General features: G+C 35.1%; 1 protein-coding gene and 1 pseudogene across 2 annotated transcripts; one reads left to right on the top strand and one right to left on the bottom strand.

Moving 5' to 3' along the window:
* Positions 1-469: 469 nt before the first annotated feature.
* LOC147405838 (phosphate transporter PHO1 homolog 3-like) lies at positions 470-8390 on the bottom strand. The gene is made up of 13 exons (XM_086433699.1): positions 7808-8390; positions 6682-7024; positions 6527-6575; positions 5753-5824; positions 5273-5402; positions 5070-5190; positions 4275-4533; positions 4040-4144; positions 3741-3785; positions 1644-1793; positions 1284-1562; positions 1058-1197; positions 470-607 (listed from the first exon to the last, which is right to left on the bottom strand). The coding sequence occupies exons 1-13, from the start codon at positions 8388-8390 to the stop codon at positions 508-510; spliced, it is 2376 nt and encodes a 791-aa protein (XP_086289825.1). The 3' UTR covers positions 470-507.
* A 7727-nt stretch (positions 8391-16117) lies between these two features.
* LOC147405837 (pentatricopeptide repeat-containing protein At2g20540-like) lies at positions 16118-20746 on the top strand (annotated as a pseudogene). The gene is made up of 2 exons (XR_015176114.1): positions 16118-17992; positions 20300-20746. The product of XR_015176114.1 is annotated as a pentatricopeptide repeat-containing protein At2g20540-like (transcript).
* The last annotated feature ends 387 nt before the right edge of the window (positions 20747-21133 follow it).

Genomic DNA, 21133 nt, shown 5'->3' with positions numbered 1-21133 from the left:
TTTTTGTTCAGATGGGATCTCATGTGTTTAATTGCAGGCTACATAATGTTTCCTTTGTAATTAGACAGGTCTCATCAGATACCTATTCGAATGTTGAACTCAAATTCTAACGAAAGAGCTTAAATAGAAACATTATTTTTTTCAATCAAATTCTATACAAAAATCACTTACAGAACTCACAATGATCATACCTTTTCCCATTTATAATCTTTCGTCTCTTACTGGTGTACTCTATCAGTTGTGGAAGCTTTCTTAGAAGAAATTTGAATTTTTATCTATGATGCTTTCCATTGGTTTTGTGACTTTGTACTCAAAGAAGGGTTGATCTGTTTTCTTCCAAAACTCTCTCTATTCATTTCTGACAAATAAAACCAATGTGGAAAAGCCTTGAATTTTGCTCTAGTGCCTGCTTCATGCAACTTTCTTCTCCATTGGATATCCCAATTTATAGTGTGGATGACATTTTTGTCCCCCATCTCTTATCCACGTTTTAGATGTCCTTTGACTCTATTCATCCTTGTTGTCATTCTCATTGTAGTTGAAAGGGAGCGGCACTGATTTGAATGCTCGATACTTTCCGACATTGTTCAAGTGCTCGTTCTCCAACCTGATCAGTTAATATTCAACTCTCTTCAGTGAAAACTCTTAGCATTGGGCGTCTTGTTTTTCACTAGTCAATTGATATTATAATACTCATATATTATATTGGGAAACAAATTTCAAACAATCTTCATCTTCTCTACTCTCCAATTAGTAATGGAGGCAAGTCATAGATTAAGAATTATAACTTACCTGAGTTCATTTTCAAGAGCTTAGTATAATATTATTGGATTGTTATTTTTTGGGTGCAAATGCTTTGCTGAGTTCAAGGGGGTTCTCTTTGAGGAGTTTGTCTTTAGGTGGGAGTCATTATGCTTGAGGTAGTTTGTTCTGTTTTTTTGCTTTTTGTTTGTTTTTAGATCGGTGACCTCAGTGGCCTGTTGTGCACTCTTCTCTTTCTTGAAATAAAGGTATACTTTAAAAAAAAAAAAAGAAGAAGGCAAGAAATATAACTTACCTGAAGAAGTTCCATATTCCGCGACGTAGGATCTCCAGGCAAGCAACTAGTGCCGTTAAAGCCGTTCTATGAAAGAAAAACAATTCACGGAGTCCTAACACTGACTGCAGCCAAGCAAATCTTAGTAGAACATTCAAAACCTGCATTTGAAAATAAAAATCACAATTACTCTTTCCCCTTGAAATCTAAATGATACTTTTCTTGATTGGTTCTATTGCCTTCTTACCATGGCTACAAAGTAGACACTTTTATGTGGAACAAGAAGCTTATCTCTCAACCATTGGTTTTTAGAATGACTTTGTAGAAGGCCCCAATCTATTACAATGTCCCAATATGTACTAGCAAGGGCAGCTATGATTGAGCTTACTATTGCCATGAACTTCCATGTCTTTACTATTTTAAGTTCATATCCCGTTCTCATTACAACTGCGACAATTGTCGAAAAGTATCTCAGTCCGTTAATTCCGTGGGCTATATCTTTCTCGTCAAACAAACGTCGGAGGCACTGCAACACCGCTACTCTATTACAAGTAGCACCACTATGATGTATTTATAACCGTGGAAGGGACATTGCAATGGAAGTTACCTGTAGGAACCGAAAACAGTATGGAATCACTGCTACAATGAAATAAAAGGTGTTAAAAATGTCACTTTTGTGGCAGTTGTTTGTTCTCCGTTTGAAGTGTCCCCAACCATAGTAACAAATGTAGAATTCAAGACTTCTAAAGGCCTGAACCTGTGATATAAATCATTAATGGATGCTTGTTATTTATTACAAACAAATCGAAGTATGTTGATGAACATCATAGAAATCCAAACGTGACCTAATATGTTGAAATGTGTCCTATTTTATATAACTTGTTAGTGCAAGTGCAAAATTGTAAAACAGGCCAAATGAACCACATTAAAACAAAATAAATGTTTTGAAAATAGTGAAATAGGTAAATTACTTTCCTAATGCACATTGATTTTCATTTCTCCTATAAAAAAATACATATTTCATTTTCACCAGTGTTGTCATGCACTATGAAAATGCTCCAAAAGAACCCATGCTCTAAAAACACAACCTGTAATGCCCCAGGCCCACAATAGTACAATAATAAAACCTTGAGAAAAGGACTATTTGCGCGGCAGATGAAGCCACCAAAGAGGACAATATTGTAGGTGGGGCCCAATTCGTTATGTAATCCTAACACAACACATTTTAAAGCCGTGCGGACTTCGACCCAAAGTGGATAATATTGTACTATTGTGGGCCTTGATGGTTACACTGCTCTTCAATTAGGATTCCACAGAGGAAAATTTGGGAATGGTGGTTGACCATTTTCTGTGAAGGACCAGATGTTAAAATGGTATGGGAAGATGTGCAAGAAGCAATTCCCATGCTATCAAGGTCATCAATGTGTCCTCATGCCCATGGATGAGTGGAGAAGGTTTTTAATCACAAAATCTCGGGAGGACTTCGTTTACTTTTGTGCTTTGAAATTCTTCAAGTTCATGAGTATGCAATTTCCCTCAGGCCATGGTGTGAATTGTTCAATTTCTTACTAATTGAATGTTTTCATGGCACAATTATCAGATGTATATCATATTTCATTAAATAAAAGATTTGCAATTGATTGTTTTGTGCTTCAGATTGGGAGGTCCCTCTTAGGACGTTTTTATTCAAGAAGAGAAGCCTTAAGATTGGGAGGTTGAGTCAATAGCAAATCATTTTCCATTAACCCCGTGGAAGATGATTGTTAGGTATGGTTAGTCAATCGAGTCAGAGCGTTCTTGGGTAAATCCTTCTACAAGTCCCTTGCTCATGTCTCTTTGTTGGATTTTCCCACCTCTTCGGTTTGGGGGCCTAGGGTTCTTGTCTGTTTTTTATTTTTTTTTGTTGCCTGGAGTAAAAGCCTAACCATTGACAATCATCATTCAAGCCATTGCCTCTGTGGAATTTTTTGGTCTTTGTAAAGTTGGTGTCAAACCAGTTAGTCACATGTGCACCCCAAGGGGTTGGCCTCGTGGTAAGCTGATCCTTGTTAAGGTCCTTAGTAAGGGTAGGCCAAGTGTTCGAAACACCATGAAGCAGTGAATTCCTTGGGGCCACCCTCCAGGGTCTGGTTGACCCAACCAGTTTTGCAGGTAGGACTTTCCAAGGGGCCAGTGTGTGTGACCGTGGAATTAGTCTCAGCCGTTGGGTGGGAATACCCATGATAAGCAAAAAATAATGCGCACAATTGTAAGTTTGTGCAGGAGTTCTGGTCCCATTTTTCTTCTCTGTTTAAAGTGTGGTAGTGCTTTCCTACCTTGGTGATTTTGTTTTTCTCTAGTTGGTTGATCAGGGGTGCTTGACTCCTTTTACTTTCTGTTGGGGGCATTTGTAATGATAGGAATAAGTAGACACTCAAAGGAGATGAACAATCCCTTTTCAAAGGTCATCATCGGTGCATTTTTTTTGGTCATCGTTGTTGTTGCTGTTGTTGTGTGCTTATCTTTTAAAGAGTTTAAGGGTGTCTTCTTTGAAGAACTCTATAGCTGGGATTTGCATAAAGAGGGAGAGTATGGTTTGTTTGTGTTCCTATGTGATCTATTTTTTCCTATTTTCTTTCTTCTTTGTTGTTTCTTGGTGTGTCTTTTCGACCTCTTTTCCTCTCTTAATAGAATTTTTATATCTTTCAACAAAATGATGTCACGCCTGGCTAGTTAGCTGATCTGCCAAGAAGAAATCTGGGAGGGTAACCTGCAAAAGGAAAGAAGCAAAAATAATATGAAGAAACAATAAAAGAACATGCTTTGTTGATTTCTATATATATATGGGGAATGCTAACTTCCTATACTTCATGGGGATGTTAGTATTATCCAACACTTTTTTCCAATAATACCGCTCCTCGTTTTGTCATTTGGTGAAAAAGACAAGGGTTTATTGGTCTTTTACACAATAAATGTTTGTTTATATAATAAATGCTATGTGTAGAAGTTGTTTTAGCACATTACCTTGTATAGAGGAGCACAAATACAATGAAATACACACTGTATAAAGAAGAAACGACTTGAACGATATATGATGTTGAAAGGGCACAACAATATAATAAGTACAACCTGCGATAAAAGATTTCTTGTTAATGATTATAGAGCAAAAAAATATCATTCCACATCATCATCAGACAAAACTATGTGAATTGTATCTTAGAAGAGAAAGAACAAGTTTTTCTATTTGGGAATATCTTACAGTGAGTAGACCTAAAGGGACCAATTCAGTTAATGCCTGAAAGCTCTTTGTGTGAGGATCCATGTCCATGTCCAAGTTTGAAAGAACCCCAGCCAATGTTACTACAGCAAGTCCTGCACTTAGTAGAAAAACCTCTCTATAGTCTAACTCACTCCCTTGTTTAAAGCCAAATATAAATGCATAATTCACGCGGTATCGCCTCCAGAAGTATATATTTGCAGAGTACATGAGCATATGCAGGACAATGAATCCAAACAAGCTGCAAGTAAGATGGACTAATTAAGCTAAGAACCAAATAGAAACAAAAATAAAATTATTTAAAAAAAAAAGTGTAAGAGTTAAGATCATTATGAATTTCTATAGAGAAACAGCGAAAACAACATCATTCTGAAAATTTTGAACTTGAATTTTTTTTAACTTTTGTAAATAACATGTTACGTAGATCAATTTAGTTGAGCAGAATGTTATGCTTGTGCTTTGTATTCCGGTGGTGGTGTTATATGGGCATAATGGACTGTACACCGGGATTGATTCTAATGGTGATTTTATGCTATAAAATTATAGCAAACTCGTTTTAGGGTTTCCATGTGGACAAATTTCAGTTTTAATGATATGAAGTGAGATTGAGTGATTGTAACCCAATTTTTCAAGGTAGTGAAAGGGGCTCATTATTGGCAAGGGTGCTCTCTTTTTTTTTTAGGTGGGGTTTGTGTTTTGCAGTTGCTATTGTTGGTTGTTATGCCCAATTTTCTAGAAATTGAAACATAGAAATTTACATAAACTCATTGGATTTACCTATAAAGTGGAAATATATTTTCCATGTATCGACCACGTCCCTCGCTCTTAAATATGTTTTTTGCATGTATAAGCACACCAATAGCCACTACAAGAGCTATTGAACAACCAGATAACAAACCTGCATAAAACAATAAACAGAATGAAGGATTTATATATGTAGTTTGTTCAGCATCTTATGGTCTACTTGGTACAAATCTTACCCAATAAAAACGTAATTCGATGTTTTTCTCTTCTCGCTATTGGCCTCAAAGCGTTTATGCCTTTTCTGCGATTTGCGTTTGAAAAGTGCTTAATAAAGGTGGCCTCTACCCTCTCCATGAGCCTATTGAGCTGTGAAGTCACAAGGTGAACCAGAAAGCTAATACAAAAATACAGATAAACAATGAAAAAGTTCATTTATGCTTGGAAGCGCTTCCAGATTCATGTGGGAGCTGAACCAAACGGGTACTTAGTAATTGAAGATTTTTCATAGAGAGCTTCTATTAACACACCAAAGTATATGTAAATAATCATTTAAAATTCAAAAGGATTGGTGTGTTGTAAGTAAAAGTTGGTGTGCCAATAGAATCTCTCTTTTACAAAATAGCTGTAGCTATGAAAGAAAATGAAGATTTTACAGAATTGAGATTGTTTCTGCTATTTATGGTTCTTCGAATGGTTGATAGATACGTAAATCTTACTTCTTCGGAGTTGCCAATGTAAGAGTTGTCGACCATCTTTAAGTATGCCTTAGATGCACTCCTCGACGTGATCTGCATTATTATCGAAAAAGGAATCAAACCGTAAAATCTCTAGCTTTAAAACACTTTCGCAAACAAGGTCACTTGTATTAGGGGAAGTCACACAAATGGGAAACTCAAACATGGGTTTCTTCTCTAATCTACACATGCAAAATCAAAGTAAATAACCCAATTCATCGAAAACTGTCTTGCAAGTCAAACCTTATAGCTTAATGTGTCGAGGTACGTGTTTGAATGCAAGAAAACATTTTCTTTGTGAATTTGTTTTCTCAAAAAATATTTAGAGGAAAACGAAATTGTTGGAACAACACAATACTGATGTTTGATTGCAGGTCCAATTATCGTAAAAAAAGGAGTTTGCTCGTATTCCTGAAAGAGAAAATGTTCATACAGGGTGGGAAAATGTTCTCACTTTCATTTGAAGAAACGGGTTTCTTGAGGAATTGATTTCTAAGCAAAAAAAATAAAAATAAAAAATAACAAAAGCAGAAATAACTTCTTATAAAATTATATTTTCCCTCAAAGTATTATCCCAAAAATTTGTGGTCGGCTAAACGAATCATGTTCTTCCTCCATTTCCATGACTTCTCATGATTTTCCCTTTATACCAAGAATGTCATAAAAGCATAATTCAATTACATTTGATTTGCATATTTAGTCTCTTTCAAGCTCAATAAAATGGGAAGGATCATTGGGTTATAATAAATATCTGACCTTATCATACTTCTTCATGATTTTGGAGAATGCCAAGAGATTCAAGAAGCTGGCACATGCATTAGCAACAAGAACACATTACCAACACCAACACAAAACATAAACCCAAAGACCAATTATTGTTTTTCAATATAAGAAGAAACTCTGTTGTTTACCTATAGCTTTTTAGAAGTCGAAGCTTCTGATAAAATTCGATAATCACGATTTTCAATTGTTCCTCTACTTCCCTCAGTTCTTCTTTGGTAAAAGTCAAGTTCTTCAAATTTGAATCCATGAGGATGCCTTTTAAAGTTGACCATGGAGTTTCATGTTTGATATTGATCTTCACATACTTTAAGACTTCTAATGGATTTGGTCTAGAACCATTGATGTTCACTTTTTCTCCAACATTTCTTTGATCACTACTAGCTTCACCCTTGTTGACCTCTGTTTCTTCATCTTCAAAAATTCCTTCGCCGCTCATCTCCACTTCTTGAATAACATCCATCTGTGTCTTTCCTTCAATTCAACAGTAACGTGAATGTCAAAACCACCAGGACAATAAAATTAAAAAAAAAAAAAAAAAATCATACAAAACATAGCAAGATTTTTGTGATAGTGCCTATGTCCACAGATGAGATAAGTGTAGAAATCTGATTTTTATTGAAAATTCTTGGATGAATATTACATGAACCCTAATAGGATATTTATAGGGATTACATCAACCAAGATAAAGAAACTAGACTAACATAAATATTCTAATTTACCTAATTGATACTAATTGAACCTAATCGAAGCAAATCTAAATCTTCAAGATATGTGATAAGATACACCATAGCATTGATATTGTGTATCTCATGCCCATTATTATAATGCATGCACCTTATCTCTATTAATAAGGGCGATTCACTAAACTCCAAGAAAGAAATTAAAGTCAGGGGATCAGTCTTGGCCTCCTTTGGTATGACATGCTCGTTTGTTTCCAATTCATTCTCTTTCAGGATCGGTCGTGGTCTTACAAACTCTATCATTTGTATGGACGAATCCGTTCCTTCATCCAAATGTGTAAAAGATTCTAGCCAAACCTTAAAACTGACTACTCTACCATTGAATTAGAAACCCAAATTTTAGGAGTTTTAGAATCCCTCGGTTAGCTTGCTAAAGTCCAAACAATTGAGTTTTTCTTGTAAAAGCAATGAGAGGTCTAGTTCCTCTCGTTTCCAAGTTTTTCTTCCTTGTTTTCGAGCAAAGTGAATCGATCGCATCTTCTATATATTGTTTTGTGTGTGTGTGTACACTTACCTGGTGATCTGTTCTTGCTTGAAGTACTAGAAACCAAGGCTGGAGATGAAACAATATCGGGCGAAAGATTAATCAGAGAAGCTTCTTCGAATCCTACATCGGGTTTATCCACCTTAATTCTGAATGCAATCAAAGCATCCATTTGTTTATTAATCTCCCCAGCTTCCATTAACATCTCTTCCACCTTATCCTTGTAAAACTTAATAACTTCGTTAAACTCATCGTCGAGCCTTCTAAAGAACATGAGCTCGTACTCCCCTCCTTCATTGTCTGACATAAGGAACATAGTCTGATAACGCCCTTCCGAGCCCTCTTGTTCTTGCTCTGCACTCACTAGTATCACTTGGTCCTCATCCTCCTTCTTTGGAGATATCTTGAGATTATTGTATTGACGTGTTAGCCCGCTGAAGGCCCTATACAATGAACCCTTCCTCTTCAATACAGCTGAATTCGACGTAAAAGTCTTATTCCTTTGCTTAAATCTCAAGATATCTTTGAGTACTAACTTGAGATAATTGTAATTCATGTAGGCTTCTTGCCATTCTGGCACCATTTGTGACACAAATTCCTTCCCAAACTTCATTGAAAATGTTTTGAGATCTTTTGGTACACTTGTAAGAGAGAATTAGATTAGATTATCTTATAAGCTTGGGCAGTTTTCCATTGTCAGTAAAGAAAAGTCATCATTTTGTTTATCTAATTAATCATTTGCATTTCAACCTGTGAATCATTTTAGAAGACAACATAACATTAAAAACCCAATAGGTCAGTATTTTTTTTTGTTTGTTTTTTGTGTTTTTTGAAGTCAGCTTGGCTCGGTTCAGCTAACGGAGTTTCATTGTATATCAACTCTCAAAGGGTGGATTCGCTTAGGGTCTGTTTGTTAGGAGAGAGTTCGTGAGGTGAAAGTTGGCAACTCACAAAAGTTATTATTATATTCGTGCGTGTTTGGAATGCCCAACTTCAGAAAAGTTGTAACTTTCCAACTCTTCGTAACTCTTGTTTTTTAGGAAGTTATAACAATTACAATTTCAGAGCCCGATATAAGAAAACAAATTATCATGATCATGATCATGGATTTGAAGATTGTATGGGATTTTATTTACTAGTAGTTTGGTTTTTGATGTTGTATATCTTTGTTTTCAAATATAAAATTTATTTACTAATCAAAATGAAATTAGGGTTATTCCATGAGCCCAACCCGACCAAAATTACCTAACCCGGGCTAACCCAAATTCAATTTGGGTTGAGGGTTATGCTAATTGGGTTGAATATGTTGTTTCTAAATACTAATTTTTTATGGTAAAGAGAGAAGAAGTTAGAACAAATCTTAATTTCGAAATTGAATGTAAAAGAAAAATATTACCTAAAAAGAAATTGTTGAGGCGTGCACAAAGCACTATCCTAAAACGAAATTTGCCCCTGCTACGGTACCACAGTCTGTAGGCGTTCGTTCTACAGGATTCAACAACCCACGTATCCAAAAGGGTACTCTAAATTGGAACGTAACTTCGAACTCGACGATGTTGTGTGCTCTCACAACGAATAATAAATCATTGATAATTCAAAAATATAAAATAGCAGAGAAAATCAAGTAGTTTAAATCGACTAAACAATTGAAATAAATAAAAGAGAAAGTGACTGTTTAGAACAGTCACAAACTGGTTCCGAATAGACACATTGTGCTGGTTCAGAATAAACACACTGGTTCAAAACAAAATTTAAATTTAAAAAACGTCTAATAAAAACGGACTTTGAAAATTAAAGCAAAAACGAGGTGTAAATCCGAGATTTTGCACCCCCCCTGCGCGTATATCGTATGTGCGCACACGCATTAAGGTTTTCGGACCGGTGGATCCAAATTCCAATGAGAACCATGGGTTTTCTCTTGGACCCCCGTGTGCACGCGTGAGCCCACCCACTACTTCTATCCACTTTAAAGCTATTAGAAGCACAACTACTTAAGAATTGCAAATCAATTTTTCTCCTAGTCGATGTGGAACTAAAATTACTCAAGGTAAAAATAAAACTATCAACTAAACTAAAAGCAATAAACTAAAAGCAATAAAGTAAAAAGCATAAAGCATAAAGTATAAAGCATAAAATAAACATGAGATTTAAATACCCTATGGTTAATAGATTGATTTACCATATGGTTGCAATTAAATGAATATTAAAGGGTTTTCCAATTCAACCCTCTAAATTCCAACAGAATCTAGGTTTACCCGCCAGTCCACCCAAGTTGCTTGCAGCCCTAAGTGGCACCTCTATGATTTGATCAATGTTTGAGATATTCTATTATGTTTCCAAATCTTCTCATATCTCTTGATCTCCGTCTTCTCTTTTAGACTAATAAAAGAATATCTAAGAATCCTTGATTTTTTGTCCCAATATTTGTCATCTTCAACCTTTTGGATAAGATGATGATGATGTTGGCAACAACGACAATGATGATGATGATGATGATAATAATTCAATAATAAGGATTGTTAGAATATTACTTCCCGATGTACTGTAATAAAGTGTATCTTGAAACACCAGATCCTCTTTAGATGTTGAAAAAATTTAAATTAGGATTTGATTCGGATATGATGTTATTAGATCGTGATAAATATTAGATTTGGATTATGATTTGATTCGGGTAAGATTTTATTGGATTTAGTTAGATATGAATTTGATACTTCTATTCTTAATTTATATAAGAGGAATGATGGCACCACGCTCTTGTTGAGGAGCAACAGGAGCGTGACTATTACTTCTGCCCTCATTATAACACATGTCCCTCTTTTGATTATTTTGATAACACACATCTCAAACTTTTACAAATATTTCGGATACCGCTTTACGTTCATTTTAAGTAATTCCTTATGTTTTGAAATTGATGAGATGACCCCTTGACCTAGGTATTTTCTTATAAACTAATGAAAAGTGATCTAAAATCCATCATCATTCTTTTCATTATCATTATCATCACCATTATCATATTATCATATTCTTTTTGACAAATATTTGACATCTCTCTATGTTTTCATATTATTTACCTTATCCTTGACCATGGTCTTATCTTATAGATTCAAGAAAAATGATCTAAAAACCTTAATCCCCCTCCCCCAAACAACAAAAAAAAAGAAAAAAAAAATCATCTTCAACCTTTCAAAGATGATGATGATAATAATTGAGGTCACTTTTTTAGTGTGACTGATGACGAAGATGATGATGATGTCCTTTTTTGATGGCGGTAATGATGATATTGAGATTATTTTCCATTAGTGTATAATAAAATACCGAGGTCAAGGGATCATGTCATCATTTTAAAATATAAGGAGGTTTCAAAAATATTTACAAAACCCTGAGTTGCACGTCTTGAAATAAAATAAGCAGAAGGACAATTGGCATTATGAGGATGGAAGTAATGACCACGTCCCTATGAGGAGCCACTACGTGAAAATTGGAAAATTCGATAGAAAAAATTGACAGGCTAAGGCCCATGAATTTTATAAATTGAATTTTGACGGTTTAGGACCGTTGAAATTCTTGATGTTCCCAGATTTGACGACTTAGAGCTTTTGAATTTCTCTTATCATTCATTAATTTGACAATTTCGGCCCGTTGAAAAAAAAAATTGACAATGAAAAATTCAATGCCAATTTGACCTCTTGGTTCGTCGAATTTTATGAAATTTGATGGCCCAAGACCGTCAAATTTGAGTTTTTTTTTACATTGTGAGCGTGGTATTAATATTCCTCTTTATATAAATTCTAGTAGGGTTTATTGTAATCAACTAAGAGAATCAATTCAATTTCAAATTTCATTTAGGATAATGATATGATGAGATGGGTTATTTCATCATAATTCTCCTAAATTTTGGAGTTAGCAAGCCGATTCAAAGGTATAATAGTTTAACAGTAGTTGTTATTGTTAAAATTAAATTAATTAAGTAATAGAGCCCACATATCTCTTTCAATGCTAAATTGAGTATATGATAACATTGTTTTAAAAATTGTAAGTCAACTCATCTCGTTATCGTCCATGAACTAGTCAAACCTAATATTTTGAAATTTTCAACCGAAATTAATAAAATTCCAGTCAAGCAATACTAGATTTTTTTTTTGTATTTTTGATAAATAATTGGTTTTTTAATGATTTAAATATTTGTTATCTAAATAAAAATATGATTTCGCGTCTAAAGACTTTTTTATCCATCTTATTTTATATTTTAAAAAAAAAGTAAAATTATTTAAATATAAATATTTATTAATAAATAAGTAACTTGGGCAAGTCAACTTGATTTTAATACTGTGGTGGCTATGCCCACACCAACTTTTTTTTCATTTATTTGTCATACTTAATACATCAAGTAATCAAATAAAAAGAAAAGAAGGAAGAAGAAATGCATGTGACCAAAGAATAAGAAATGGAAGTGGATCCATTAAAAATAAGTTGGTTTAGATTTTAGATATACTCTGTTTGAGAAAAATAAAAATAATTGTGAAGAAAGAAAAAAGAAAAAAAAACAAGATTTGCAATCACACAAAAACATAATTTTTACTTAGTTCCCTCAAGATTGGGGTATGTCCACGGATCACACTGATTCTACTATGAAAAAAAATTGGCAATTAAATATTACACCCATTCACCAAAAAGATAAATACTAGGAAAAACAAAACTAGATTTGTACATAATAGTGAAATTATGAAAATACCCTTGGGAGAACGTGTGGCTTGATTAATAGTACCTCCCTATTGACTAGTACCATCCGGCTCCAGAAACCACAACATACTCCACGACATTTTGGTAAACATTTGACATGCCCCCTAACGTTTTCAAACTGATGATATATATGTGCCTCTTGACGTTTATCTTCCCTAATAAATTACTAAAAAATGGCCTAAATTGCCTCATCTTCAAGTTTTAGTAAAAAATCCCTAATTTTTCTTCCCCAAACATATCATTTGCAATCTCTTGGGTTAAATTGTGTGGTCTTCATCTTAAACCTTAAGATTTTATTTATTTCAAGTCTCTAGAAAAATATATTTATTTTCTTTTTTTGTAAAAAATGGTAGAATTTTCGATAAAAAAATTAAGGTTTTTCAACAAAGGAATTCAAACGAGCCTCAAAACATTTGATTGGAGATGAGAATGAATACATTAATAGTAATTTATAATAAAAGTTGAAAAGCTTGAAGATGATTGGCTTAAGAAAGAAAAATCTAAGGCTTCTTTTACTGAAGCTTGAAGATGTTGGTGTTTAGGTTATTTTTATTCTCCAATGAGCTGCTCTTTACTATCCTCAAATATAGGAAAGAAAGGCCATATGGGGAAGTTATAAAAGGTGGGTGTTGTAATAGTCTTATCTTTCTCATTTTCAAAAAAATTACTTTAAAAAGGTGAAGTTGTAAGATGGTAATATATTGAAACGTGAAAAAACTTATAATGTCATTATTTATTGATGAATAATGTCATTAAATTGGATTAAAAGGTGGCATGTAGAAACACACATGCAATTTTAAAAACTAAGCATCATGACATACAGTCGTGGGTTACAATTTTCTTGGTTTGTTATTGAAATGATCTTATTTCCACTAAATTTAAATACGAAAGATATAAATAGGTGGGTGGCAAGATGGTAATATGATTGGAATTTGAGGGTTGAAAAGACTTTCAAAGCTTGTCCAAAATCAAAGTCAAAATGGGGGAGATGTGATTGGGAAAGATTTGAGGTAATTGGGAGTAGTTTTTTGTCTTTTCCTCCACAAATATAGGTAAGGGGAGCATTTGAGAAGAGTAGATACTCTTAATCTATAAGAGAAGACTAAGGTCAAATAGAGATACCATCAGCTTAAAAAACATGGGGGTATGTAGAATATTAATTTGTGTCCAAGTCACTAGGGCAATCAATAGATCAGGTCATATCTGAAATCCAGTTCAATAGCTTCAAGTCTAAATCGATGATTAGATTGGACTAATTTTTTTTTTAGGATGATCTTCCCATCATAGTGACCATCCTTGCAAAAAATCAGCTCAATCCAAAACCTCTAACCCATATTTTAAAAAACCATTGTTTTTACATATGTCCCTTGAACCGCCCCCATATATATATATATATATATGGGAAATGTTCGGCACCAAACATTTTGGCAAAACATTTTTCAAAACATGGGTTAGAAGTTTTGAAATGGGCTGATTTTTGGTGAGATCATCCTCACCAAAAATCAGCACATTCCAAAACTTCTAACCCCATCAAAAATAATTTACAAAAAATGGACAGTCTGCGATTTTTCAACTTGTAAACATAGGGCTAGAAGTTTTGGAATGGGCTGATTTTTGGTGAGGATGATCTCCTCACTGTAGAGATCATCCTCACCAAAAATCAGCCCATTCCAAAACTTCTAACCCATGTAGGACAAAAATGGTTGGGCAATCTATAACTACTTTAGAGTCAGCTCTAACTTTCAAAGAGTTTATGTTCAACAAGCTGGCCTAGTTTATTCCTTTTATTATTGCTTGTAGCTCATGGAAGAGTACCAACAATAGCCCTAACAATTTCTACTCTATTATCCCTGATTATGTCTCCCTCTCCTCCTAAGTTGCTTATCAATGATCCATTTGAGTTCAACAGATAGCAACGTTCTTGGGGCTTGATCCATTCGCATTTAATTGATCTCCTCATCTCATACCTCGGTTGGAGGTCCAGGAGGTCATGAATGCTCTTGATGTAGCACTGTCCTGAGTGTTGGATCAAATTTGATTGGTTTTTTTACTATAAGTCTCATTTAATAGCAAGGATTAAAGGTAGTAGGTAGCACTAGTGATTGCAACTTGTACGTCATTTAGAAGAACTTCCGGATGAGTTGGGATGTGATAGTGATACCAATAATAAACATGTTGGGCTCGATATGGGCAAAGATAGTTTGGGCTTAAAAATAATGCCTTTGGGTGGGTTTTATTGAAGGACAAAGAGAAAAATGAGTTCTTAGGCTTTTACAAAGGGATATCTTTACTCCCCTAATTTAAAAAAAATAATAATAATAAGGATTTATATGTTACTGTGATAAATAATAATAACAAAAAATTAAATATGTGACTATTACCCCCATGAGGATTTTTAAAAAATTTAAGGACCTTAGTTTCCTCCACATAGGCAAAATCTAAGCTCCACTAATGGAGTAAAGAGTTGTTGACACCAAAAGTTTCTTTCAAAATGCCCTCAAATTAGATTTAAACCTATCAATTAGTAATGTCTTAGTTAATTTATCAAAATTACAAAAGTAGTCTTTTAATCATTAATATTATCATGAGATAGGCCAATATAAAGAAAAATTCCTTAATTAATATTTTAAATTATAAAATACCCTTACAATGTATTTAATTATTAACTATAATATAAAATCATACTATCCAAGTAAAATTCTAAATAATTATTTAAATAAATTATAAAGAATTTTAAAATTCTAAATAATTATCTATAAAATTATACACTTGTGGGTTTGCGCATGTCACCTACTACTACTAGCATGGTTTTAAATTTTGGATGCCGAGATGACTTATTGAGTCATCTCCATATCACGGTATCTCGAGATTCCCATATCTCACTAGATAAGTGATACAACTTGGACGATATTTTGGAAATCTTAGCAGAGTAAGTAAAATACAGCCCAATCAATCGGTATTTTGTATATTTTAATTAAAATAATTAATTCTTCTTAGAATTTTAATATTTATTATCTAAATAAAATATGAATTCACAGTTAAACATTTTCCAATCATACTTATTTCATAAGATTATTTATAATCATATTCATATAAATATATACTAATAAATATTTGAAAATTGAGTTAAATGCTTTATGTCATCCAAGATGACTTGACTCGTTTAAGACAACTCGATCTCATTCAAGAACGAAACGCAATGTCAAACCAAGTTTTGAAACATGACTACTAGATATTTATAAGAGTCGAGTGATGCAACATTTTATTTTAGTGATTTTTTGCTCACTACCCAACAGTCATTTGACATGTGGTGTAAGTGACAAGTAATAGAGAGAAAATTTCTCTTGCCCACATGTCCTCTCCCACAAATTTTAATATAAGATCTCAAATCTTAAAAAGTGTGGTTGGGCCTACATGGATTATCACATTGGCAATCTAACACTATAACCTTCTAGATTTAATGGAAAAACTTGTATAAAAAAAAAAAAAATAAAAATGTTTTTCAAACTTGATCTAAGGTGCTTAAAACGGATGACTATTGAGCATCTAAATTAAAATTCAACGGTGAAAATTAACTCTCTTTTTTAAATAGTTCATAGAATTTCATCTTCTACAACCCCATGGCAGTGGGTCATGTTTTTGAATGCTACAAGGTGATCCGATCAGAAAATTTCTTTTTTCTAATGTGTGTGGGAGAGAGAAATTATCTCTTATTGCTGACGTCATTTGCGCGATATGTCAAACGGCTGGTGGGCTGTGAGAAAAAAATAAATAAGTAAACCACTCATTTGAATTCCCAAACAAACAAACCTAAAGTTCGATTTTTCCCAAGAAATCTACTAATAAAAAAGTTAGAAAAACTAACGGTAAATTGTATAACCACCACCCACCAAGAAACAGTTAAGAGTAGGCAAAGCAAAGCAATGCAGAAATCAAGTCTCAGCATTGCTGCCACTCTAGTCTCCTTAGCAGAGAATTGCACCACCATGAGAGACCTCAAGGCAATTTATACTCACGCCATCTGCACATGCCTCCATTTTCATCCTCTTGTTCTCGTGAAAATGCTGAGGTTCGCCGCTGTCTCCCCTTCGGGTGACTTGCAATTTTCCCATCACCTTTTCAATCAAATGCCTCAACCAAATACTTTCTTTTACTATACTCTTATTATTATTCCAAGGGTCATATCCCTTCAAATTCAATTTCCTTATTCAATCAAATGAGATATAATTCGGTCAACCCGGATGCGTTCACCTTCACATTGCTTCTCAAAGCGCGTTCAAGGATGAAATTGAGTTTTTCATTGATTATGGAGGCAGATGAGGTTCATGGGCAGGTCTTAAAGTTCGGGTTTAGTTTGCATTTGTTTGTTCAAAATGCATTAATTCATCTCTATGCCAAAAGAGGAGTTCCAGGTGTGGCTCATCGGGTGTTTGATGAGACCTTGGATCGTGATGCTGTGTCGTGGTCAGGGTTGGTGATTGCACATGTGAAAGCCCGTGAATTGGACGAAGCCCAGGGTATCTTTCATAGGATGCCGGAGAGGGATGTGGTTTCGTGGACTTAAATGATTTCAGGGTATTCTCAAGCAAGGCGTTGGATGGAGGCATTGGGGTTGTTTGGGGAAATGCGGAAAGAGGGTGTTAGACCGGAAGAAGTCACGATGGTTAGTGTAATCTTGGCTTGCACTAATCTAGGAAACTTGGAAGCGGGGTTGAATGTCCACCGTTACATCGATGAGAAACTTGGATGATTGCACTTTTCAATGCTCTGATTGACATGTATGCCAAGTGCAGTTACAATGACGGCGCAAGACGTGTTTTTGAGAAGATGGGAAGGAAGAGCTTGATCACTTTGAATTCTATGATCTCTGCCTTTGCAAATCATGGGAACGTAGAAGAGGCAGTAGGTTTGTTCCATGAAATGGCCAAATCGAGAGTGAGACCCGATGGTGTGACATTTCTAGCCTTATTGATTGCCTACACGCACAAGGGATGGGTCGAAGAAGGGTACAGGTTGTTTGAGAGTATAAGGAACAACTATGGAATTGAGGCAGGCGTTGAGCATTATGGTTGCATGGTGGACATGTTAGGTCGGGCGGGGCGGTTGGAGGAGGCATATAAATTGAGCACAGAAATGCCAATTCCATGCAGCGATGTGGTAAGGGGAGCATTACTTGGTGCTTGTAGGATTTAAGGTGACGTAGATATGGGAGAATGGGTAGTGAAGAAGGTATTAGAACTAAAGCCAAATGAAGGAGGGTACTGCATTCTTCTTTGTGATATGTATGTTGCTGCAGGTCAGCGAGTTGAAGCCATCGAAATGAGACAAACTGTGAAAGCCATGGGAGCAAACAAGACATTGGGGTGCAGTTGGGTTGGTGCATAAGACATACTATTGGAGTTATAGAGGTGGTCCACTGAATTGCCATGGGCCCACGATGATATGGGGAATGTTTACAAGATTTTGGACTAGCAGGTAAAAATTGTCCACTATCCGTTCCAAGTATTTTACAACTATTCTTTACAAATATGTCTCTTTCTCTATCCTTCATTATTCAATATTCTTGAGTGTTTTTATCTTCATGGGTTCTCTTTTCCTGTTTATACATGTCATGAGCAATTACGCGAGATGAATGATGCTCTTGGACTAATCTAGTAATGTAAGGCTGCTAATGAACAAATGCCATTATCGTAATACCAGGTTGTCTTCGGAAATAGTCCTTTTCTCTTTATCTATTAGTATCCTAAGTCACTATACATCCTCCTCTTTATCATCATCATAAAAGCCTTATCCCCTCTATTCAATTCTGTCTAAAAGCCAAACTGTTTTTAATTCAAGTGTGTTTTTATCAATTCTCACTACTTCAAACCATGTCCTTCGCTCATGGTCTTCTCCAACATGTGAATATTATCTGATGTGGAAATTTCTTATGAAATGGGGTGTTCTGGTTACTTAGCTTTATACATGTTTTTGGTAGCATTTGCTTTGTTCATCTTTCCGAACATTGTTATGAGAAATATATAGGATAAGTCAACTTCCATTCATTACAAGTGGTACTTTTGTCGCACCAGTTAGTCATCAAACTCTTGACATAAGAGGATCCTATTAAGGTTTCCATGTATGTTATTTTCCAACTTTTCCATTTTTGTAGGGCGTGTTGTATGTTTCACATGTATGAACCCTTTCCCAAACCCCAGAACCCAAACATCAAAATTTGCTCACACTATGTTTCACTTTATGGTGCTTTCCATGATCACTATTAGGAGTTCCCTTCTTACAAGAGAGGGCCATATTCGCATTTTTTGTGGGAAAGAGATTATAAGCAAACGCCACTCCCACTTCCAATGAACATTTGTTTTCGGTTTCATGCTCCGAGCAATCCCTGGTGAGAATGGTTCATGTTGGTTTCCTGACCCGGCCTCATGAGTCGAGAATTCTGAATTGAAAAGCTCCTTAATCTTAAAGCCTTATCCCTGTATGGAGAAAAAATATGTTCCTGTATCATCTTGCACTCTCCATTCATCTGTTCTACTACTAACTCATTCATGCACAATAGAAAGTAGCAAATTTTATTATTCTTCAAATGAGTTGACAATCACTGGTTCATGCAATCATCTGAAGTCAAAATCAAACTCATTTTTTTTTATTATATTCATGCATAAGGCTATTCGATATCACAATGTACTTTTGGATATGATAACTAGTGGAATAGGGTTTTTTTTTTTTTTTTTTGATATCGTGGGTATCCCCACCCTTCGGGTGGGACTAATCCCACAGTCACAAGCACCGCCCCCTCAAAAAGTCCTACATGCAATAGGTTGAGTCAAGGGTCAACAAGACCCTAGAGGGTGGCCCAAGAAATTCATAGCTTCGTGGGGTTTCGAACACTTGACCTACTCTTTGATGAGGAGCTTATCAAGACTTGGTTTGCCACTAGGAACTAGTGGTATAAATACACTTGACCCAGAAACAAAAACATCATCTTTAAACTTTTATCCATGAGTTATAAGATAGGATGCATATTAGGCAATAATTCTAAGATTCAGATTTGGGATCCAAGCACCTGCCGAGTTAGAAAAAAATTTGACAAATGTACGGTGATTATGTTGTTGAGGACCTGGAGAACATTGCTGGTTTTGAATCTCTTCCATCCCCGGATCCAAGCTATAACTATTAGAATCAAATTCGTGTGGCCCATTGACCTCACAGTTTTAATAACTTTACTTGCACAAGGATTCTATATATTAAAGATGTCAATGTTAAAAATGATTCTCAATATCATTAAAATTAGAAATATACTCTTTAACTTTTAATAGGAAACCTTGATGGATAGGAATCTTACTAAGAGAGGATCTGTGGACCCTCCATCTCCATCTATATAAGTGGATCGACACCCCATGATAGCAATAATAGTGAGAGACACAAAAATGATATTCATAGGGTTATGAACATAGTGATATCCATCAATCACTAGATCCCTAGCCGATCCAAATAGAGAGGAGAGAGAAGGTGCATCTGGAAATTAAAGAACTTGGATTTGGGGTTTACTATTTTGATCCGTTAGCACATGGATTGCAAAAGGCACACCTCCATCACAAATCTTGGATTAACGATTTTGGCTTATGGCACAAAATAAGTATCCTGAACTTTGATTCTTAGCAACATGAATAGGTTCTTGAGATACATGTATGATTCTTGATCCATTAGGAATAATAGAATAATAGTTATGTTGAGAGATTTTGTATGATTAAAATCTAACAATAACAACTTACATCTTTGGAGGACTATGCCAAGGAGCTGTGTTTGGTCCCAAGACACCTACAAATGACGCTGTTCAATGTGGGGCCATCCTGCATGGACAGCCATTCTTCTTTGTCGAGACCACAACATGCATGCAGTACTTAACCATCTAGCTGTATGTGCAGAAAGCTAGTTTGATCAGTCTGTGTTGTCACTTGGTTCAACTCACCCTTTCCTTGCAAATTCATCAACTGCAGCATTCTCTTGTCGAGTCACATATCACCTTGAATGAAGAATCTCAACTTTCTGATATGGAGCTAAAACTTGGGCAGCTAGGACAGATCATGGTTAAGAGACAAAAAGAGTGCATATTTTAGTTGTGGTTCATGTATCACCTTTACTAATGCTTCATTTAAGTTACAGTCGCATCTCATTCATCTCTTTCTGAAAAATTATAGATGACACATTGTTCAAATTATTGAATTTTATGTGAGTACATGAAACAAACATGTTTATTTATGCCAAAAGGGACTTCATAAAGTTGAAACTTGGCACATGTCGACATAGCTTAGGCGGCAAAACCATGGGACCTGTTTGGTTTCCCACCTTAGCCGCCACATTCAAAGAAAACCCATCACTCCTGAGAAGAGTTTGTGTTGGTGGGAGTTGAAGGTGGCACCCAATGAAGCCATAAGATAGAATGGGTATGTCGATTAAGAGAATCCATTCATTTTTGGAGAAGATTTTGCTCAGTACCCACATGGGCAATAGTAAGACAACGTCAATGAGGAATAACGCCCAAATAAGCCCTCTTGGTCCAATCAGGCCCCAAATCAAAGAAATTTTTAGGGCTCAAGAATATCTATTTAAAGCCTG

Source organism: Akebia trifoliata, chromosome 3, assembly GCF_017979445.1.
Source record: "Akebia trifoliata isolate Shusen 1 chromosome 3, ASM1797944v1, whole genome shotgun sequence".
Lineage (NCBI taxonomy): Eukaryota > Viridiplantae > Streptophyta > Magnoliopsida > Ranunculales > Lardizabalaceae > Akebia > Akebia trifoliata.
Note: the sequence above shows the minus strand (reverse complement) of the source record. Positions and strands in the feature narration are given on the sequence as shown.

Coding starts and splice junctions, on each gene's coding strand:
- LOC147405838 (XM_086433699.1), bottom strand. CDS start 8,390: ATGAAGTTTGGGAAGGAATTTGTGTCACAAATGGTGCCAGAATGGCAA. Junction 4,145..4,274: donor TCCCTTTAGGTCTACTCACT/GTAAGATATTCC, acceptor CTTTTATCGCAG/GTTGTACTTATTATATTGTT. Junction 1,198..1,283: donor GTGTCTACTTTGTAGCCATG/GTAAGAAGGCAA, acceptor TTTCAAATGCAG/GTTTTGAATGTTCTACTAAG.